The 24269-nt window shown below is 50.1% G+C and overlaps 1 protein-coding gene across 1 annotated transcript in view; it reads left to right on the top strand.

Moving 5' to 3' along the window:
- The window catches only part of LOC119962685 (A disintegrin and metalloproteinase with thrombospondin motifs 12-like), a 740693-nt gene extending 717070 nt beyond the window's left edge, over window positions 1-23623 (top strand). Inside the window, exon 24 of the mRNA XM_038790610.1 lies at window positions 21847-23623. Coding sequence (XP_038646538.1) covers window positions 21847-22028 — 182 coding nt within the window. The 3' untranslated portion in view covers window positions 22029-23623. The remainder of the gene's footprint in view (window positions 1-21846) is intronic.
- The last annotated feature ends 646 nt before the right edge of the window (window positions 23624-24269 follow it).

Below are 24269 nucleotides of genomic sequence, written 5' to 3'. Positions count from 1 at the left end.
TGCCACCTGTACTGTCATTGAGCGGTTCATTGGACTGCTGAAAATGTGGCTCTAATGCCTGGACCGCTCTGGTGATGCCCTGCAGTACACCCCCCTGAGGGTCTCCTGCTTTATGGTGGTCTGCTGTGCCCTCCACAGCCTGGCATAGCAAATGGGTGACAGGTTGGAGATGGGGGTGGGGCAGGGGGGAACATGCTGCCTCTTCTGAGGAGGAGGTGGACCAGGAGAGTCTGGAGTACATGCCCAAGGAGAGGAGGAGCAGGAGGTGTCGGCATGGGTCTAACATGCCAAGGAGGACCAGGGAGACACTCATTATCTCCAGATTCTCATAGGGCAAGACTGTGTCCATGAGCTCAACCCCCTCCCCATTTCCCTCCTCTTTCCTGCTCCCATCTCCCAAAATCCCGCTCACATTTTCCTATCTCACTCCCAAAAACCCCCTCCCCACAATCCCCTTTCTCCCCCCATACCCTGCTCAACCCATCACACCATCCCATCACCAACTACACTTTTCCATCCTCCCAACAGTCTGTGTCATATCACTCTGTAGTGATAGGCCAGTGTCGGCACTGTCAGCGGTCACTATTCAAGGCGGGAGAGTGATGATAACTCACTGATGAAAGCTCTGGTGCTCCTCAGTTTATGCCAAAGTCTGACTCTGTCTTTCTGCTGACAGTGCGCTCACACCCATCCTCTGAACAGGGTCTACATCTGGGGCTTTTGATCTTAGACCACTGTCACAGGGGATGGGGGGGTGGAGGGCAACAAGGATGGGGTGCAGGCAGGCCCGCTGGGAAGATTAACATGACAGAGGCTTGACATGTATAATGTTATACATTTAATAGTGAAAACTTTGCCTTTCCATTCCCCCTAGCTACAGATTGTGCACCCCACCCCCTGCCCACTCACTACTCCTCACTCTTCCTAATCATCCGTGGCCGACTACTACGTCTACATGTGTCCTCAGAATGCACATCAGAAGTGGAGGCAGCCTGGTGTCACAGATGTGCCTGTGCCACCTGTTCTGCCCCTTCCCCTTGAGATGTGCCAGTGTCAGGAGGGGGGGATTTGGATGAACTGGAGATGGCCGTTGTCTCCTTAGTGGCCGCCCCAGGTTTGCATCCAGCGCTTCCTCTGCACTGATAGTGTCTGTAGGGGTCTGGATGATTCCATGGGACAGAGGGGAAGCTTGAATGAGCACCAGAAGCCTCTGAGTCATCTGGTGCTGTCAGTCCTGGAGACTTCACATTATCCGCACCATGGTGTCGACACATTCAGCGATGCTCCTCAGTCACTGGACCAAGCTCTGGAGTGCCTCGGCAATGTCCACCTGTGTCTGGGACATGTCCCTCATCGACTGGGACATAATGTCGAGGCCTCAGCAATGGTCGTCACAGACTGAGCCATGCCTTGGGCACCACCACTCAAGATGTGGGTTGTGGTTGTGGTCTGGCGTTGTGCTCCAGGTTTTCCACTCCGGTCACCACCCTCGTAGTGTTTGTCTCAATGCCATGTATTATATTACCTTATTTAATATAGTACATTACTCTTTGAACCAGCCGAGTTGATGAAATGAACAATAGTTTTCTTGTAAAGGTGAACTAATTTATTGAGTAATATAAATAATATTTGTGAGTCCTTTTTACTTAATACTCAACCAGTAAAATAAATAAAATACAGTAAAGATAACTAACTATACAATGTATAAATAAAATAACTTATAACTTAGAACATAGAACATAGAACATTACAGCGCAGTACGGGCCCTTCGGCCCTCGATGTTGCGCCGACCTGTGAAACCATCTGAAGCCTATCTGACCTACACTATTCCATTTTCATCCATATGTCTATCCATTGACCACTTAAATGCCCTTAAAGTTGGCGAGTCTACTACTGTTGCAGGCAGGGCGTAACACACCCCTCTACTCTCTGAGTAAAGAAACTGCCTCTGACATCTGTCCAATATCTACCACCCCTCAATTTAAAGCTATGTCCCCTCGTGTTGGTCATCACCATCCGAGGAAAAAGACTCTCATGTCCACCCTATCTAACCCTCTGACTTTCTTATATGTCTCTATTAAGTCACCTCTCAGCCTTGTCCTCTCTAACGAAAACAACCTCAAGTCCCTGAGCCTTTCCTCGTAAGACCTTCCCTCCATACCAGGCAACATCCTAGTAAATCTCCTCTGAACCCTTTCCAAAGTTTCCACATCCTTCCTATAATGTGGTGACCAGAACTGCACGCAGTACTCCAGGTGCAGCCGCACCAGAGTTATGTACAGCTGCAGCATGACCTTGTGGCTCCAAAACTCAATCCCCCTACTGATAAAGGCTAGCACACCATATGCCTTCTTAACAGCCCTATTAACCTGGTTGGCAACTTTCAGGGATTTATGTACCTGGATGCCGAGATCTCTCTGTTCATCTATACTACCAAGAATCTTGCCATTAGCCCAGTACTCTGCATTCCTGTTACTCCTTCCAAAGTGAACCGCCTCACACTTTTCCGCATTAAACTCCATCTGCCACCTCTCAGCCCAGCTCTGCAGCTTATCTATGTCCCTCTGTATCCTATAACATCCTTCAGCACTATCCACAACTCCACCGACCTTCGTGTCATCTGCAAATTTACTAACCCATCCTTCTACACCCTCTTCCAGGTCATTTATAAAAATGACAAACAGCAGTGGCCCCAAAACAGATCCTTGCGGTACACCACTAGTAACTGAACTCCAGGAGGAACATTTGCCATCAACCACCACCCTCTGTCTTCTTTCAGCTAGCCAATTACTGATCCAAACCGCTAAATCACCTTCAATCCCATACTTCCTTATTTTCTGCAATAGCCTACCATGGGGAACCTTATCAAATGCCTTACTGAAATCCATATACACCACATCAACCGCTTTACTCTCATCCACCTGTTTGGTCACCTTCTCAAAAAACTCAATAATGTTTGTGAGGCATGACCTACCCTTCACAAAACCGTGTTGACTATAGCTAATCAACTTGTTCTTTTCAAGATGATTATAAACCCTAGCTCTTATAACCTTTTCCAACATTTTACCCACAACCGAAGTAAGGCTCACAGGTCTATAATTACCAGGGTTGTCTCTACTCCCCTTCTTGAACAAGGGGACAACATTTGCTATCCTCCAGTCTTCCGGCACTATTCCTGTCGACAAAGACGACATAAAGATCAAGGACAAAGGCTCTGCAATCTCCTCCCTGGCTTCCCAGAGAATCTTAGGATAAATCCCATCTGGCCCAGGGGACTTATCTATTTTGACATTTTCCAAAATTAATAACACCTCCTCCTTTTGAACCTCAATTCCATCTAGCCTGGTCGACTGAACCTGAGTATTCTCCTCAACAACATTGTCTTTCTCCAGTGTAAACACTGATGAAAAATATCGGGGGCGATTCTCCGCACTCACGACGGTGCGGAGAATAGCGGGGGTCGTAAATTTTTACGGCCACGCTGGTCTGACGCCCACCCGCTATTCTCCCCCCCCCCCAACGCCCGCCTCCCGACATGAATCGCTGCCCGCCGTTTTTTTACTGCGAGCAGCGATTCTCAGCTGGCCGATGGGCCGAATTACAAGCCCTTTACGACCGTTTTTAGGAACGTCAAACACACCTGGTCTGACCGTTCGTAAAAACGGCCGTAAAGTCGCGATCTGGGGAACCATGGCACCGATTGGCACGGCCGTACCACGGCTGTGCCAAGGGTGCCATGGGCCCGCGATCGGTGGGCACCGATCGTGGGCAGCAGGTACTTACCCCGCGCACTCTTTATCCTTCCGCCGCCCCGCTGTATCCATTCGCGGGGCGGCTGAGGGGCATACCGACCCGCGCATGCGCGGGTTTCACGCAAATGCGTGATGACGTCATCCGCGCATGCGTCTTCATGTAACGAAATTCGTTAAGCCCGCAATGCCGGAGTTCACGGCCGCGGGATGCTAGCCCCGACCGGGGACCAGAATCGGTTCCCGGTCGGGGGGGCGGAGGCTGGCGTCAAACCCGCCCGTTTTTGACGGCAGCCTCACGATTTCTCCCGGGTTCGGAGAATCACGTCCATCCATTTAACGCTTCCCCTATCTCCTCTGATTCCACACACAACTTTCCACTATTATCCTTGATTGGCCCTAATCTTACTCTAGTCATTCTTTTGTTCCTGATATACCTATATAGGTATACCCTATACCTTAGGGTTTTCCTTGATCCTATCCGCCAACAACTTTTTGTGTCCTCTCCTCGCTCTTCTTAACTCTCCCTTTAGGTCCTTCCTGGCTAACTTTTAACTCTCAAGTGCCCTAACTGAGCCTTCATGTCTCATCCTAACATAAGCCTTCTTCTTCCTCTTGACAAGTGCTTCAACTTCCTTAGTAAACCACGGTTCCCTTGCTCGACAACTTCCTCCCTGCCTGACAGGTACATACTTATCAAGGACACGCAGTAGCTGTTCCTTGAAAAAGCTCCACATTTCGATTGTACCCATCCCCTGCAGTTTCCTTCCCCATCCTATACATCCTAAATCTTGCCGAATAGCATCATAATTGCCTTTCCCCCAGCTATAATTCTTGCCTTGCGGTATATACCTATCCCTGCCCATTGCTAAAGTAAACATAACCGAGTTGTGATCACTATCACCAAAGTGCTCACCTACATCTAAATCTAACACCTGGCCGGGTTCATTACCCAGTACCAAATCCAATATGGCCTCGCCCCTTGTTGGCCTGTCTACATACTGTGTCAGAAAACCCTCCTACACACACTGCACAAAAACTGACCCATCTATAGTACTCGAACTATAGTATTTCCAGTCAATATTTGGAAAGTTAAAGTCCCCCATAAAAACTACCCTGTTACTCTCGCTCCTGTCGAGAATCATCTTTGCAATCCTTTCCTCTACATCTCTGGAACTATTCGGAGGTCTATTGACAACTCCCAACAGGGTGACCTCTCCTCTCTTGTTCCTAACCTCGGCCCACACTACCTCAGTAGACGAGTCCTCAAACGTCCTTTCTACCGCCATAATACTTTCCTTGATTAACAATGCCACCCCCCCCCCCTCTTTTACCATCTTCTATGTTCTTACAGAAACATCTAAATCCTGGAACCTGCAACAACCATTCCTGTCCCTGCTCTACCCATGTCTCCGAAATCGCCACAACATCGAGATCCCAGGTACCAACCCATGCTGCAAGCTCACCCACCTTATTCCGGATGCTCCTGGCGTTGAAGTAGACACACTTCAAACCAGCGTCTTGCTTGCCGGTGCCCTCTTTCGAACTTTTAACCCTATCCCTGACCTCACTACTCTCAACATCCTGTACACTGGGACTACAATTTAGGTTCCCATCCCCCTGCTGAATTAGTTTAAACCCCCCCGAAGAGCATCAGCAACTATGTAATACTCACCAGATTGTGCCTCAGAAGCCTGTCCACTAATGTTGCCCACTGGGTTTTGTGTCTTCTCTGTGCTGGTGGAAGGTGGGGGTGATAGCTGTGATGCCTCCATGGTGGTCTACTCAGACGTCTCCTTAAAGGTGATCTCTTGGGTTGCGCGGTTTGGGGAGAGCGGAGAACAATTCCGGATGTCCGGGCCTCATCAGACAGAGGTTCTGTGAGATAACAGTCAGTGAGAGGGAAGAATCATTTTGGCTCACTTGAACAACTCACTTGAAACAGGTCATCTGGGTGAGGGGGACACAGGATCCTCACCCAAGGTTAACCTTGGTGTCAGTGACTGCTGTCTCCTTGGACAACCCCTGCAATTTCTGGGGCCTGTTCCTCATAGGGGGTGATCCACAATGTTGAAAAGTCTGGCCAGTTCGGCATTACAAAAGCTGCCATGTTTGTTTGTTGACTTGCAGTGAGGGAGGATTTAAAAGAAGGTTCCTCTTGATCGCGGCGAGAAGCTGAGGCGCGGGTCAGGCAAATCAGACGGTGAGGGAAATAGTAATTTCCAGAATCTCACAGGTGCCATTGAGTACAGGCCACGATCTCGCCAATGCAGCTGTCGAGAAACATTCCTCCAAATGTGCCCAAAATGACACTTTGAAATGTTTCCATTAAATCACTCCCCAGGACTTCCAGCCCCTCTCTGGGATTTAAGCACATATTCTTGTCATAATATACACATCAGTATATGATGGTGCAGAGACACACACTGACTGACACACTGCAAGACCAATCAACACACACAACACAGCAGCCAATCACCAGTTAGGGCACGGTCACTATAAAACCAGAGGGCACTAGTTTTCCCGCTCATTCGGGATGCAGGCTCTGAGACGGACAGAGTCCGCAATCAGTAGCACAAACATCCACCATGTGCTAGCAGTATAGTCTGGTCAGGGTAGGCATAGGTCTTCAGTCAATCTAACATAGTGTCGACCCACAGTGCAAGTATGTTTAACAGCTCTTAGTGAAATAAAATAGAGTTGTACGATTACAAGTGTTGGTAGCCTGTCTATGTTACTGCTAAGGTAAACGCAGTCTCCACAGATCCAGAGTACCCAACACATCATGGTACCAGTACGTGATGTTAGAGTTTAATAGAACTACCTTCAAGTGATCTGCCTTTGACTAGCAATCAGCTCTCCTATAGTATGGACAGCGTCCGCCCCCCACCGCCGCTCCGCATCACCGGCAACCTTGGTGCGAACTGGAAAATCTTTAAACAACGATTCCAGCTTTACCTCGAAGCTACAGCCCTGGAAGCTGCTTCAGACGCCAGGAAGATTGCTCTCTTTCCCGCCACGGCCGGGGACCACGCCATTCATATCTTCAACTCTCTCATCTTCGCTGAAGGTGAAGACAAGTCCAAGTTCAAGACAGTCTTCCTCAAATTCGACAATCACTGTGACATTGAGGTAAATGAAAGTTTTGAGCGCTATGTCTTCCAACAGCGTTTGCAGGGTAAGGATAAACCTTTTCAATCTTTCCTCACCCACCTTCGCATCCTCGCGTAGTCCTGTAATTACGGCTCCACCTCCGACTCGATGATCCATGACCAGATCGTTTTCGGTGTACAGTTGGAACCCCTACGCCAGCAGCTCCTCAAGCTCACCCTTGCGATAGCCATCGAGACCTGCGTTCTGCATGAACACGCCACTAACCGATACTCACACAGTCAAGTGGTTGAAACGGCGCGGCAAGGTCCCCACAAGGCAGAGCAGGTGCAAGCCATTAAGCAACTCCAGGGCCTTAGCCTGGATGAGGGCGGCCATTTTGCGCGCTTTTCACGGGCTCCCGCGCATGCGCGCACTGACCGAGGGGACGGCGATGCCAAAGATCGCACTACGCAGGTGCGCACCACGTACGACAGCACCGCGCACGCGCGGTGGCGCACTGAACGTTCTGACATCACGACGTGCGGCAACTGTCGCTCCGCCCACTTAAAGCGGCAATGTCCTGCAAAATCCCGACGCTGTCTCCAATGTGGCAAGCTTGGCCACTATGCTGCCTTATGCAGGTCTGCTTAACCTACTACCTCTCGTCACTCCAACTAGCCAAGCAGGAATGTCCGACCCATCCAGCCACCGGTCACCGATTCCGACTTGATTCCGGACCTTAACACGAGGACCGTAAAGCACCATTTCGGGTGGGCATCATCACCAGACACAAGATGCTCCCGAAGACAAAAGTCAAGTCTCTCCCAATATTCAGCATTGATCCGGACGACGAGTGGTGTGCCACCCTCACGGTCAACCGATCCCGAATCCGATTCTGCCTGGGCACCGGCACTTCAGCCAACCTCATTGCGAGGTCTGACCTCGAAAGCCTCCATGTCAAGCCGACCATCCTGCCATCAGCCTGCCAGCTTCTGGACTATAATGGTAATGCCATTGCTGCCAGTGGCTCTTGCCAGCTTGAAGTGTCGCACCGGTCATTAAAGGCTAACCTGCCATTCAAAATAGTGGGATCCTCTAAAGCCTCCGTGCTCGGTGCTCAAGCGTGCAAAGTCCTAAACCTTGCCCAAAGTGTTCACTCCCTGTCACCCGCTGACGCTTCCGCTTCTCAGGACGGTGACTTTCGGGCACAGCTGAACGCCATCATCAACCGATACCACGCTGTGTTCGAGGGCATGGGCACACTCCCATGCACTTATAAAATCTTGTTAAAACCAAATGCCACGCCTGTGGTGCACGCACCTCGCAGGGTACCAGCACCCCTCAAGAACCGCCTCAAGCAGCAGCTGCAGGACCTCCAGGACCAGGGCGTAACTTCAAAAGTTACAGGACCGACTGACTGGGTCAGCTCAATGGTATGCGTGAAAAAACAATCCGGCGAATTACATTTATGTATTGATCCCAAGGACCTCAACCGCAATATTATGAGAGAACACTATCCCATTCCAAAGTGTGAAGAACTCACCTGCGAGATGGCTCGTGCCAAATTTTTCACCAAGCTAGACACATCCAAGGGGTTCTGGCAGATCCAACTCGACGCATCCAGTCGGAAGCTCTGCACCTTTAACACCCCATTTGGCCGGTATTGTTACAACCGGATGCCGTTTGGCATCATCTCTGCATCGGAATTATGGAACAGATGATGGAAGGTATCGAAGGGGTTCATGTATATGTGGACGACATAATCGTCTGGTCTACCACCCCGCAGGAGCACATTGATCGCCTCCAACGCGTCTTCTGATGAATCCATGAGCATGGCCTCCGCCTCAACAGGGCCAAATGCTCCTTTGGTCAAACAGAAATTAAATTCCTCGGAGACCACATCTCACAGTTTGGCGTGCAGCCGGATTCTGACAAGGTATCTGCCATTAAGGACAAGAAGGCGGTCCTCCGTTTCCTGGGCATGGTCAATTTCCCTAACCTCGCCTCCCACACCATGGCTCTCAGGAACCTGGTCAAGAAGACGACAGAGTTCCAATGGCTCCCCGCCCACGAACAAGAATGGGGGGAACTCAGGACGAAGCTGACCAAGGCCCCGTGTTGGCATTTTTTGATCCAGCCAAAGAAACAAAGATTTCCATGGATGCCAGTCAGTCTGGCATTGGAGTAGTGCACCTTCAACGTGACAATGTCTCCTCATGGGTTCCTGTCGCATAGGCGGCACGTGCAATGACGCCCACCGAACAGCGCTATGCGCAAATTGAAAAAGAGTGCCTGGGCCTTCTTACCGGAGTCGTCAAATTCCATGACTATGTCTATGGACTCCCAAAGTTCACAGTCGAGACAGACCACAGGCCACTGGTCAATATCATTCAAAAAGACCTTAACGACATTGTCATAATATATACCAATATATCATGGTGCAGGCACACTCTGATGGACACAGGGACCAATCAACACATACAAACACCTCAGCCAATCACCAGTTAGAATACACACACTATAAAGGCAGAGGGCACCACGGTTCCCGCTCATTCTGGGTGCTGCCTCTCAGTGTAACAGGAACTTATTCAGCCCAGCACGGACTCACAACACGTGCTGAGAGAATCAACTGGGTCAGACAAGGCTTAGGTCTCTAGTTCAAGTTAGCATTATTTGGACCCACAGTCATCGTGTGTTAGTTAGTTAGAAGTAGTTAATAAAATTGAGTTGAATCTTCATCAGTGTTGGAAGTGTCTGTTCATCTCTCAAGCCCACACTAGCCAACACATCATGATACCAGGAGTTGAGGAATGCGGCACTTCTGAGACCTACCCTTCAGTGATCTGCCTTCCACCAGTCTCGCGCCATCCTACAGAATGGACTCCATTCGCCTGCCGCCGCCTCTCAGCATCGCAGGGAATCTGGGCTCCAACTGGAAACTTTTCAAACAGCGCTTCCAGCTGTACCTCGAAGCCAGGGACCTGGAAGCTAGCCTCGGACGCACGTAAGATTGGTCTCTTCCTCTTCACAGCCGGTGACCATGCTCTGCACATTTACAACTCGCTTACCTTCGACGAAGGGGAGGACAAATCGAAGTTCAAGACTATAATTCTGAAGTTCGACAGCCACTGCACGGTCGAGGTCAACGAGAGCTTTGAGAGATACATGTTTCAGCAGCGAACTCAGTGTAAGGATGAGCCTTTCCAGTCCTTTATTACCCACCTCCGCGTCCTTGCGCAGTCCTGCAACTATGGGTCCACCTCTGACTCCATGCTGCGTGACCAGATTGTTTTTGGTGTTCAATCTGAGCCCTTTGCCAGCAGCTACTAAAAGTAAAGCAGCTCATTCTTTCCACGGCTATTGAGACCTGTGTACTCCATGAGCATGCCTCCACGCGCTACTCCTGCATCCAGGCTGCTGAAACAGCGCGGCAAGCCCCCTACGAGGCAGAACGGGTCCAGATGATAAAATCTCTTCAGGCTCTGGACCTGAACAATGGCGGCCATTTTGCGCGTTTTTCGCGGAGTCCCGCGCCCACACGCAGCGAGCGTGCTGATGTCATGGACTGCTTCGGCAGGTGTGCGATACGCTGGATCGCCCCGTGCATGCGCGGTGGTGCGACGAATGTCCTGACACTCCGGCGTGCGGCAACTACGGCTCCGCCCACTTAAAGCGGCAATGTCCTGCGAAGTCCCGACGCTGCTTGCAGTGTGGCAAACGAGGCCACTGCGCTGCAATGTGAAGATCTTCCATACCTGCTGTTTTTTTCGAAGGTCCACCCAGCCTCACAGAGACATCAGGGCTATCCAGCCTGCCATCAATGAACCTACTCTACACCTCGATTCCAACTATGTCTGCAATGACCTACAGGTCCCGTTCCAAATCGGCGTCATTACTACCAACAGGATGTCCCCCAACCGTGGCACTGAACCTGTCCACGCCCACAGCGTCAGCCAGGATGATGGGTGGTGTGCCACCCTTACGGTTAACCGGTCCCTTGTCAGGTTCCGCCTGGACACTGGCGCTTCTGCCAATCTCATTGCGTCGTCTGATTTTCCCAAGCTCTGCGTACAGCCTGCTGTCCTGCCATCCGCGTGTAAATTGCTCGACTACAATGGCAATGCCATCGCCGCCAGCAGCTCCTGCCGCCTTGAGGTGACCATCGTGCTCACATAGTCATTCTCCCGTTCGAGATTGTTGCTGCCTCAAAAGCCTCCTTGCTTGGTGCGCAGGCATTCAAGCTGCTCCACTTAGTGCAGAGAGTACACTCACTATCTTCAAGCGATGTGTCTGCATCCTCTGACACAGACTTCAGGGCGCAACTCGACTCCATCATCCAGCAATACCATGATGTTTTCGAAGGCATGGGCACGCTCCCTTACACGTACAAAATCTTACTCAAGCCCAACGCCACGCCTGTCATTCACGCACCTCGCAGAGTCCCAGCGCCCCTCAAGGACCGCCTCAGCCTCAAGCAACAGCTCCTGGACCAAGGAGTCATCTCTAGGGTCACGGAACCCACAGACTGGGTAAGCTCCATGGTCTGTGTCAAGAAGCCGTCCGGCGAGCTGCGGATCTGTATTGATCCTAAAGATCTGAATCAGAATATAATGCGGGAGCACTACCTGATTCCGAAATGGGAGGAGCTCACATCCGAGATGGCCCACGCCAAATTATTCTCTAAACTGGATGCTTCGAAGGGTTTCTGGCAGATCCAACTAGATGAGTCAAGGCTGAAGCTGTGTACGTTTAACACACCCTTTGGCAGGTTCTGCTACAACCGGATGCCATTCGGCATCATCTCTGCATCCGAAGTTTTCCGCCGGATCATGGAGCAGATAATGGAGGGGATCGACGGCGTCCGGGTATATGTCCACGACATTATCATCTGGTCAACCACCCCGCAGGAACACATTGCCCGCCTTCAGTGTGTTTTCAGGCGCATCCACAAACACGGCCTCCGTCTCAATAGGGCCAAATGCTCCTTCGGCCAGTCAAGTATCAAGTTTCTGGGGATCACATCTCCCACCAGGGGGTGCGTCCGGACGAGGACCAGATTGCAGCAATCACGTCCATGAAGACGCCTGAGGACAAGAAAGCGGTTCTCCGGATCCTGGGTATGGTGAACTTCCTCGGGACGTTCATCCCGAATCTTGCCTCACACACCACGGCCCTCAGAGACCTGATTCGCAAAACCACAGATTTCCAATGGCTCCCTGCTCACGAGCGTGAATGGCAGGAGCTGAAGGCCAAGCTTTCCACGGCCCCAGTGTTGGCCTTTTTCGACCTGACCAAAGAGACCAAAATCTCTACTGACGCCAGTCAGTGGGGGATTGGTGCCGTGCTCCTGCAACGAGACGAGGCCTCATCATGGGCCCCCGTTGCGTATGCGTCATGGACGATGACTCCCACAGAAGCAGCGCTATGTGCAGATCGAGAAAGAGTGTCTCGGCCTTCCCACTGGAGTCGTGAAGTTCCATGACTACGTCTATGGATTTCCGCAGTTCACGGTGGAAACAGACCACCGTCCCCTTGTAAATATTATCAAAAAGGACCTGAATGACATGACGCCTCGCCTCCAGCGTATCCTGCTCAAGCTGCGCAGGTATGACTTTCAGCTGGTTCATACCCCTGGCAAGGACCTTGCCGATGGCCGATACTCTCTCATGACGGCTTCATTTGCCAAATAGACGCTCACGTCCAGTTGGCAGCCTCCCATTTGCCAGCTACCGATGCACGACTGATGCAATTTCGCCGCGAGACTGCGGCTGATCCACTTCTGCAGCGGGTGATGCACCTCATGTCGGACGGGTGGCTCAAGGGCCAATGCCCGCAATTTTACAACGTCCGCGATGACCTGGCGGTTGTCGACGGGGTGCTCCTGAAATTGGATTGCATCGTCGTCCTACAAAGCATGCGCCAGCTAGTGTTGGAGCAACTCCATGAAGGGCACTTAGGCATCGAGAAGTGCCGCCGCAGAGCCAGAGAAGCCGTCTACTGGCCGGGCATCAATGATGACATCACCAATGTGGTGCTCAACTGCGGTAGCTGCCCGCGTTTTTAGCCCACCCAACCCCATGAGCTTGTCACATCGCCGTGGACCAAAGTGGGCATCGACTTGTTCCATGCACTGGGCAGGAATTACGTCATCATCATCGACTACTACTCTAGTTACCCAGAGGTCATCAGACTGCATGACCTCACATCCTCGGCTGTGATCAGGGCGTGTAAGGAGACATTTGCCCGACATGGCATTCCGCTGACAGTCATGTCAGATAATGGCCCCTGTTTCGCGAGGAATGGGCCGGCTTCGCCCGACACTACAATTTCCAGCACATTACGTCCAGTCCTCTATACCCCCAATCCAATGGGAAGGCGGAAAAGGGCGTCCACATCGTAAAGCGGCTCCTCAGCAAGGCCGCCGACGCCGGCCCAGATTTCCATCTGGCTCTGCTAGCCTATCGCTGCGCCCCGCTCTCCACCGGCCTGTCGCCTGCTCAGCTGCTAATGAACCACACCCTCAGAATGACTGTGCCATCAATTCTTGCTCCCAACCTCGATTATGTCCTCGTGCTCCACCGCATGCAAATGTCTCAACTACAGCAGAAAACTGCAACCGACTCACGGGCTGCTGACCTTCCCGCCATCCATCCAAGCGACAAGGTGCGCATCCACCTCCCGGATGGTGGCTGGTCTGCGCCTGCTGTCGTTCTAAAGCAGGTGGCCCCCCGCTCCTTCCTGGTCCGCATACCGGATGGATCCATTCGGCGCCACAACAGGTCTGCTCTTCGCCTGGTTCCAGGGTCGTCACGGGATCCTCCGACCAGCTCTTCTATGGATCCGGCCATGGACTGTGTGGCGCTTCCGGCCACTCTGCCTGCCCCTGACAATGATGCAGCCCTCCCGGCTCCTGAGGCGCCAGCAGTTGCCCCACCCTTGAGATGGTCAGCCAGAGTTCGTCGCCCACCTCAGAGACAACTTATGAGCTCTGCACACATGTGGACTTTCTGAAATGTTCTTTTTCCCATATCTTTTATTGTTGCATTCGTTATCTAGTGATTTGTAAATAGATTCGTTGGGTGTTCTAGTTCATGGTAGTCATCTGCACCAGGCACCTTCCTCTGTAAATAGTCTTGTTCCCTGCATATAGCTTTGTACATATGTCTTCGAACCTCACACGCAGCTAGGTACATTCTCCACACACCCACACTATTTATTAGCACATGCCTAGATCAACATTTTCTTTAATAAAAGGGGGATGTCATAATATACATCAGTATATCATGGTGCAGACACACACTGATGGACACACACAGGGACCAATCAACGTGTAAAAAGACCGCAGCCAATCACCAGTTAGAATACACACACTATAAAGGCAGAGGGCACCACGGTTCCCGCTCATTCTGGGTGCTGCCTCTGAATGTAACAAGAACTCATCCAGCCCAGCACAGACTCTCACCACGTGCTGAGAGAATCAACTGGTTCGGACAAGGCTTAGGTCTCTAGTTCAAGTCAGCATTATTTAGACCCACAGTCATCGTGTGTTAGTTAGTTAGAAGTAGTTAATAAAATTGAGTTGAACCTTCATCAGTGTTGGAAGTGTCTGTTCATCTCTCAAGCCCACACTAGCCAACACATCAGACATGACGCTGCGCCTGCAGCGCATTCTCCTTAAATTCAAGCGTTATGACTTCGAACTCGTTTACACCCCGGGCAAGGAGCTCATCGTCGCTGATGCACTCTCCCGATCTGTCACCACACCCTGTGACCCAGCGGGCTTCGTGTGCCAGGTTGATGCTCATGTGGCATTCGCCGCATCCAATCTGCCTGCCACGGATGAATGGCTCATCCAGATTCGTCGTGAGACAGCCAACGATCCCCTGCTCCAACATGTCATGCGCCACCTGACAGACGGGTGGCTCAAGGGCCAATGCCCTCAATGTTAAAGATGACCTGGTGGAGGTAGACGGAATTCTACTCAAGTTGGACAGGATCGTCATCCCGCACAGCATGCGCAACCTCGTCCTTGAGCAGCCCCATGAGGGCCACCAGGGAGTGGAGAAATGCCGCCGACGGGCCGGTGAGGCAGTGTACTGGCCTGGTATCAACCAGGACATTGCTAATACCGTGCTCAACTGCTCAACATGCCAGCGATTCCAGCCTGCTCAGCCAAGGGAAACCTTGCAACCCCATGAGTTGGTCACGTCCCCCTGGACCAAAGTGAATGAAAATGAAAATCGCTTATTGTCACGAGTAGGCTTCAATGAAGTTACTGTGAAAAGCCTCTAGTCGCCACATTCCGGCGCCTGTCCGGGGAGGCTGGTACGGGAATCGAACCGTGCTGCTGGCCTGCTTGGTCTGCTTTAAAAGCCAGCGATTTAGCCCAGTGAGCTAAACCAGCCCCTGCATCGTGGGCATCGACCTGTTCCATTTGCTTGGCCGGGACTACGTCCTCATTGTGGACTATTTCTCGAACTACCCGGAGGTAGTTAGGCTGCACGACCTCACCTCAACTGCGGCCATTTGTGCGTGTAAGGTTACCTTCGCTCTCCATGGCATCCCGCTCACGGTCATGTCCGACAGTGGCCCATGTTTTGCCAGTCAGGAGTGGTCCAATTTTGCCAAACGATACAACTTCACACATGTTATGTCCAGTCCCCATTACACCCCAATCCAATGGCAATGAAAATGGGGTGCAAATCGTAAAACGACTCCTGTGCAAGGCGGCCGATGCAGGATCTGATTTTTACCTTGCCCTGACTGATTGCCGATCCGCTCTATTGTCCACCGGCCTGTCACCGGCTCAATTACTGATGAATCGCATGCTGCGGACGACGGTGCCGGCCATTCATGACCCGGACTTGGACAACGTTCCAGTCCTTCACCGAATGCAGCTATATCGGGCCCAACACAAATCGGCCTACGACGCCCGTGCCACGGATCTCCCTGATCTGGCACCTAATGACGACGTCTGTGTCCAACTTCCAGACGTTGGCTGGTCTGCCACAGCTGTGGTGCTCAGACAAGTGGCCCCCAGGTCATTTTTGGTTCGTCTACCGGACGGCTCTCTTCTGCGCCGAAATAGGCGGGCACTATGACTCCTTCCTCACTGGCCATGAGATCATCAAGGCCTGCCTCGCCATCACGACGAGCCCGTTACGGACTTTGTAGATCTCCCTTTCGCTCTGCCACCCTCAGCGTTTGACACAGTCCTGCCCATTCCAGAACAGGCGGCCCCTGACCCACCCTTGAAGCAGTCAACCAGAATTCGTCGCCCGCCACAGAGACTAAATTTATGAACTGCCTGAATTCATGGACTCTCTAAACCCATGAACTGATTGTTGCGTTGCCCTGTTTGATTAACTCACTGATTTGGACATACTGTTGTTCTAGTTATTTTTCTGTTACATACTGTCCATCTGCACTCGACACCTTCCAATGTAAATATCTTAGAGTTTCTGTACGTAGTCTTGTAAATATGCTCACATATGCCACACGTAGTTAGGAACATTCACATCATACATTATTTATTGCCACGAATACACAATTTTTTTTAAAAAGGGGGGGATGCCATAATATACACATCAGTATATGATGGTGCAGCGACACACACTGACTGACATACTGCAAGACCAATCAACACACACAACACAGCAGCCAATCACCAGTTAGGGCACGGTCACTATAAAGCCAGAGGGCACTAGTTTTCCCGCTCATTCGGGATGCAGCCTCTGAGAAGGACAGAGCTCGCAGTCAGTAGCACAAACATCCACCATGTGCTAGCAGTATAGGTTGGTCAGGTTAGGCATAGGTCTTCAGTCAATCTAACATAGTGTCGACCCACAGTGCAAGTATGTTTAACAGCTCTTAGTTAAATAAAATAGAGTTGTACTAATACAAGTGTTGGTAGCCTGTCTATGTTACTGCTAAGGTAAATGCAGTCTCCACAGATCTAGAGTATCCAACACATCAATTCTAGACTGATGTTTTAGTGCAATCCTGAAAATAATGCTATGGTTTCTGAAGTAATATGCTTCAGGTAAGGTACAAAGTAAGCCTCCCTTTCAGGTCAATGAAAAAGATTTCATTGCAGTATTTACAGAAGGGAAACCTGTGTCCTGCTGAAAATGTATCCCTTGCCAGACCGATTGACTGCTTATTCCTTTCCCATCCTTAAGTCAAAATGGCTGTTACATTTTCCTAAATAACACTTAGAATTGCCACAGGACAAGACAAATGCAAGTTTTTCCTTCACCTAACATGAAACACTTTTTTATACACACATTTAGCATACAAATAAATTTTTTAACATTTGCCAGATGGTTTAATTTTATTCAAGTTTATCCTGGCTTAGTGGTTTATAATTAAAGGCTGACTCATTATAGTTTTTGTGGTATCTGTGGTTTAGTCAATGTAGAAAAACAAACCTGCAATAATTAGTCTCATACTTTGATCGTTACTGAAAATAATTCTACTGTAAACAGGGATGAGAATAATACCGCAAACAACACAATTCTAGCACATTCTTTTTAAAATGGGTTAACGGTGAAGAGAAAATTTGTAAATAGTTAGTTCTGTATACAATGGCACATAACGGTGAATTTCCACATCCTCCGTGCCGTGTTTTCCGGTGGCAGAATCTTCTGGTCCCACCGCTGTCAATAGGTTTTCTCATTGAATCCATCCCACGTTGCTGGGAAACCAAGGGCAGGGGTGCACAGTCAGCGGGAGGCGCGAACAGTGGGAAGTTCTCGCCCAAAATTTTGAGAGCTATTGAATTGCGAACAATGTAAACTGTGAGAGAAGAGGAAAGCAATAGACACTGGATCACATTTTGCGCATGTTGGGCCTTACCGGAAGTGGACGCTTTTTCCTCGTCTTTCAGAGACGGACAAAAAACACAATATCACACTGGCTGGCCAATTAAGGGCCAGCCAACATGAAAGACATTGGCACAGTGAAGCCAGCAGACGGTCGGCTCCAATGGGAACCTGGCAGGAGGTTTTAGGTTGGCTGTGTCAGACTGCAGAAGACATTGGAGGAGGCACAGGGAGCTCTCCAGAAACTATGGCAGCAGCACCCAGGGACACAACAGATGGGAGGGCAATGCAGGTGGGCATTCAGACCCCCGGTTTTCTGACAACTGCGTGCACATTCTCCTGGAGGCAGAGTGCCAGGTGGGACATAATTATTCAGGAGCGTAGCAAGAGGAGGCTACCACACCAAACGAAGAAGCCTTGGGCAGAGGTTGCCGTCAAGGTCAGTGGGCATAACGTAGTGCACCACACATGCACAAAGTGCTGTAAAGGTTCTTCTGTTCTAGTACCAAGTTGACAAGGTCTAGTGTGGCGAAGTCTGGAAGGGTGGTCAACCTTAGCAGCACTCAGAGGTGTAGGAATCAGAGTTATATAAGGCACATCTGCCTGTATGTGTTCAAGCTGGAAGTTAAGATCAGAAGCCTTGGGTCCATCCAAGGTGTGCAAAAAAGTCAGGAAAGTCAAAGTGGCTCATATTGGTGGGGAGAGTAGGGATGTGAGAACATGGGATGGTGTTAGATTGAACATTAAGCAATGAATGGATCTTTGCACTTACTGGAGAAGAGAAGCCATAATGGCACTCAGCAACTGGGGATGGCCAACCTTGTAATCCACACCAGCAATGAAATGGACACCCAGGGGCTCGGATGTAAGCACGGAGGAATGTCCTCAGCTTGTGGAGAGGCAGGCTTTTGGAGGAAGGTAAGAATCCAGTGGATAGAAGAGGGACAGGCAGAGAGTGAAAAGAATGTACGGCCATTTCATCCCTCATAAGGACTTCTGAGAAAGCGTGCCCGGTGATTCAGCAATCACAATGTCACTATGGTGCCGTTGACATCAGTCGAACCCGGCTGCCTGGCTGCCTAGCAGGGACATTGACTGTGTGATGAGTGATAACACTGGCTGGTCCTTATCTGCCCTTAGGTGAACCATCCTCCAGAGCCAGTCAGGAACCGCACTCCCGCCCACCCCATGAACACCAGAGAAGGCACTGATGACAGATGCACTAGCGTCACACCCTCTCTCCACACCGAACACTGGTACCTACTGGCACATCAGTGGGCAACAGCGTGGCAGCTCAGTTGTTGGTGGTGAGGACACATCATGCTTGCATGAACACGTGGTGGAGGCAGAGAGTGACCAGGGCAATGGCATTCAGAGGACTGCAGGTGACAGAGACCATGCTGAGTCTAAGGCAAATGATGAGCCTCTGAATTCGGCAAATGCTGGATGTCCAGCCGGATGCACGGAAAGGTCCAGCAGAGTTAGGATCAGCATGCCATTGTCTCTGTCATGCAGGAGTCCATACTGAGCATGCGCACTGAATTCAGCTGAGAACTGAGTACACAGCCTCCTCCATTGAAAGAATGGAGAATCTCATGGAGAGGCAGTTCCAGGAAGTTGAGGGTCCCTAGGGTTGTGCTTGGACTTGCAAGCCCTCCTACAGGCAGTGTCATCAGAAGGTTTATGCCAGTGTGAGAGGTGGATGCAGCACCCAGTCTCTTTGCTCGGTCACCATCCATCAGTGTTGAGCAGGGAGTTATAGACAAACCTCACGCTGTTGGCTAAACTATCTGCCCTCTCATGGCTCTCCGGGCATAGATGGCAGCTCCTTTACATCTCTACCAGTCACCGCACTATTTTCTGAGGCTGTGTCAGCTGAGAAATGCAAAGCCATCTGCTGGGTGCACCCTTCAAGGCATCCAGAGAACAATCAGCAATGTCACCAGGGCCGTCACAACAGCAGATTCCACACTCTGCCTCTAATGCTGCTGCTGGGGATGGGTTGGCGGTACACCAAGATGTAGCTTGCACAAGTGTAGGTATAAGATACTGTAATGACAGATGCACCTGAGTCACACCCTGTCTCCGCAGCAAGCACTAGCGTAGATATTGGCACATCAGTGGGCAATAGCATGTTGCCTCAGTTGTTAGTGTACAGTGGTGAGGGCATATCACGCTGACATGAGCAACTGGCAGAGAGTTCCCAGTGCACCAGCATTCAGTGAATTGTTGGTGACCAGGACCATGCATATATTGAAGGCCATTGTGACCTTCAGAACCACTGACATTGGGTGCTCATCCACACGGTTGGAGGCAATCTCTGGGACAATCATTTAGCACAGTGCAGTCCTGCTGCCCCTCAAGAGGCAGAGCCTCCGGAGACACTGGACGTCTGACATGTTGAGGTAGCTGGCGCGCTGCCTGTACACTCTGGCACCAGGATAGTGGCATATACTGTGGCGCCATCTGCCTTGTCCTTCCTGCACGCTCTGCACCCCCTCTGCCTATGCCTCGCCTCCCACGGGTCATTCTCTGCAATGCTGCCAGCAGCACGGCTCCCATCCGACTGTGGCGGTGCTGGACACAGTCCACAGCCACCACGCCGGGTTCCCAACTGCAGAGACCACAAGTGAACTGCGCCATCGGGAACTTAGCCCATCAGTGGCAGAGCATTGGGGGAAGGCCTTCAGGTGACAGTCCAGCGCCGTTCCAACGGAGTGCGGCGCACAACGCGATGACACCATTTTGGAGACAGCGGAGGATACAAAACCGGCATCAAACCGGTAACGCCCCCGATTTGGGCATCAAAAGGGATTCTCTGCTCAATTGTCGATTACAAAGTCGGCATCGGGCAATGGCGAATACCGCCCAATGACTGGAATTCATCCCAGTGCGTCAAAGATCCTTATCCTTTATTTTCATTAATATTGGGCTGGATTCTCTGGTCCCCCAGTGCATCTTTTGCTGCTCCCACTGCTGTCAATGGGATTTCCCATTGAAGCCACCCCACACCGTCGGGAAACCTACGGGGTGGGGTGTGTTGCAGGTGGGAAACGTAAATCGCAGCGGCTGGAGAATTCTGGCCATTATCTTACCCTTTCCATCTCCCTTTTTTCTGTGTTGTTTGTCTGTGTGTGTGTATGAAGACAGTGGTGCAAGGTAGAAAGTGGGGATTGGGAAAGGTGTATTAGAAGTCAGTTACATTTTCTGTCAGTTTAATTCTAATACTCCACATAATAAAAGGTTACTTGTGTTAGAGTTACAAACCTGGTGACTGCAGTTTATTGGGATCAACCAAGGATCTCAGGTATTTTAAATAAAATCTAATTTCATCTGTGTTGCGACTCTGGGTCAAATGTATTGGAATTGACTGTGTACTCGCCCAGGATGTTGTGCCAAAGTGCAAAGAAGGTAAGATTGAAACAAATGCTCCCTGCAGCTATTCCAATGATAAAAAACAATCAGGGTTCAGAGTAAACCACCAGATAATAGAATAGAACTATATAGTTATACAGAAGTTTATTTTTCTTTCCCAGTACAGGTGCTGTTGCTCGATCCAAATGCTCACAGTGGCATGAATTGTATCATTTAAATGATAAGCTCTGTTTTTAGGGAGTCACAGAGACTGTTTCACTTTCCATGTCTGGTTTAGCATTGTACAACAATTCAGCCGAAGAACACACCTGGAGCAATATGCCGGTTATAGTTGTGCTTGCCAACAAAAGAGATATTGGGGCCGATTTTGGTCTGCCAATGAAAAATCAGCCTCATAGGGCAGCATGGCAGCACAGTGGTTAGCACTGCTGCCTCACAGCTGCAGGGACTCGGGTGACTGTCAGTGTGCAGTTTGCAATTTCTTCCCGTGTCTGCGTGGGTCACCTCCAGGTGCGCCGGTTTCCTCCCACAGTCCAAAGATGTGCAGGATAGGTGGATTGGCCATGTTCAATTGCCCGTTAGTGTCCAAAAGGTTAGCTGGGGTTACTGGGTTACGGGGATAGGGTGGAGGCGTGGTCTGAAGTTGGGTGCTCTTTCCAAGGCCTGGTGGAAACTCGATGGCCTCCTTCTGCACTATAAATTCTTTGATTCTAATCTAATATGAATGGATGTTTGGTTGGGCTGAAGAGGGGTGGGGCGTAGTTGGCACAATATTTTTATATAACACTGCTAACTTTTTTTTTCAGATAACATCTGCAACAAGGACAGAATGTCAAAAAAATTCTGCCTCACCTTGAAGAAATTGGGTAGATGCTCAATGCCACCAATACAGATCCAGTGTTGCCACACTTGCCAGAAATTTAACGTCCCCACATTGAGGAGAGGAAGCCAGCGAAGTTCGAGCCAAAGAGCTGCTTCAGATTCCTGATGGAGATTGGAGTTTGTATTCGGTGTCAAACAACGGGAACGCCACACTCCTTTAAGCAAGATTTAGAATGATTCCATAGCCTTCAGTCAGGTGCTGTTTAAACCTGCATTGATTAATGCAGTAAGTCATTGCTTGGTTTACAAAGGAAATTATTACTCATGCAGGCAGAGCTGCCAGGTGCAATTTTGTCTCATCTGATAAAGAGTCTGATTGCACATTGCTTTTCCAATTTAGGCAGTTCTTCAAACATTACCAGCTCTATTCGTTTGCATCAAAAGAAAGCACGTTTTTCACTTCAGCACCTATGGGAGACTATTATCTTAATTACAGAAATGCCAGCTTATAGGAAAGCTATTTTTCAGTTTGGCAGGTTTTAGTCTTTAACCACAAAGACTAGGTGAACTGGAAATTAAGTATTGAAACAACAGCATTTGATATGAAAACCACTTCCCAGGCCACTTCATTTTTCCTAATAGAACTTTCCAGTGCTAACTCACTGCCATCTGGTGTGGTTGCTGCAATTCATCAAGAATGAACCTTTTTCCCCACGGCAAACACCTAAAGTGGCCATATAAACACCTAGACATCTGGCAGTCACAGCTTGTCCCCTGTGAACACTTCTCCAGCTGTTGCACATAATTAAGATACAATTTAAATTTGCATGTCTAACATTTGCTGAATCCAAGCCTGCAGGGACAGGGGTGGGGAGCAGGGTCGGTCACCTTCTGCCTGCTTTGGTTAGCTTTGCCAATCTGAGTAATCAGTCGGCAACTTTAATAACCGCCAAAATGAACACCTCCACATCACAAGACACAGAGGTGTATAGGAAATGCAACATTTGTCTCAACTTCAGTGGTGTAGTGAGCATTTTACTGATGCTACATTTGGCCTTAGTGGTTCAAAATGGCATCTATGGCACTCACATATACGTTTGTAATTCTGCTGGGTACCATTTTGGTGAGGTTAAGTGTGTGGGGAGCAAGTATCCACCACAGGTATAGAGATTAAGTGGATTATGACATTAATCAGCATCTATAACACTGATTTGAAGCCAGTGGTGCCATTTTGGAGCTCAGCACTCCAGCTAATGCCCTGCCTTGGTCACATATGGCTGAGCTTGTGTTCAGCAGCAGGAAACCATCCCTACCAGTATATTATTCCAAAGGATCATCAACCACTCTCAAGTTAGTTCCTGATTGTTTTCGACTGGCTGCGGTTGAAATCATGGCCAGAATTCGCTGGGAGTTGGGTTTCTCTCTTCCTGCCGGCAGCGCAGCCCCACCCACGGATTTCCCAGTGGCGTGGTTTAGCTTCAATGGAAAATCCCATTCACAGGCGGCGGGAATAGAGAAACCCACCGTCAGCGAACCGCGCGCCATGTGGCTGGGGGACTGAAGATGGGTGCCATTGGACTGCAGCGCAGGAAGAACAAATAGAGGCCATGCAGAGCAGGAAATGTTGTTAGAAGAGGGAAGAAGCAAAGGGAGAGAAGGGTTCTCAGCAAGAGGCTATATCTGCCCAGGATGCTCAGGGAGCACTTCTCTTACTGTGGAGTTTACACTTTCTCCCCATGTGTGTGTGTGGGTTTCCTCCGGGTGCTCCAGTTTCCTCCCAGAGCGAGGGGCAAAGATGTGCAGGTTATCTGGATCTTTTTTTAACAAACATTTTATGAAGGCATTTATGGTTTTGTAACAACAGAAAATACAAATATAAACATAATTCAGTAATTACCAACCCTCTCCATCTCGTCTCACTGTTCCCGCCTCAACTAAACTAACCCAATTTAACCAAATTCCCCCTGCCCCCCTTAGTCTCGAACTACTTATCGACTCTGCTAACAGTTTAGTTTTCCCCGAAGAAATCGGTAAACGGCTGCCACCTCCAAACAAACCCTAACATGGATCCTCTCAGGGCAAACTTAATTTTCTCAAGCCTGAGAAACCCAGCCATGTCACTAACCCAGACCCCCGATTTCCTCTACACTAACAAGATCCATCTCCGGGCTACCAAGGAAACAAAGGCCAAAATGCCAGCCTCTCTTCCCCCCCCCGCCCCTGGACTCCCGGGTCTTCCGACACTCCAAAAATTGCCACCACTGGACTCGGCGCCACCCTCATTATTAGTACCGTGGACATGACATCTGCAAATCCCTACCAGAATCCCCTAGGCTTTGGACATGCCCAAAACATGTGGGCATGATTTACGGGCCCTCCTGCACATCTCACACACCTGTCTTCCACC

This window comes from Scyliorhinus canicula, chromosome 3 (genome assembly GCF_902713615.1).
Source record: "Scyliorhinus canicula chromosome 3, sScyCan1.1, whole genome shotgun sequence".
NCBI lineage: Eukaryota > Metazoa > Chordata > Chondrichthyes > Carcharhiniformes > Scyliorhinidae > Scyliorhinus > Scyliorhinus canicula.
This window is presented reverse-complemented; position numbering and strand designations above follow the sequence as displayed.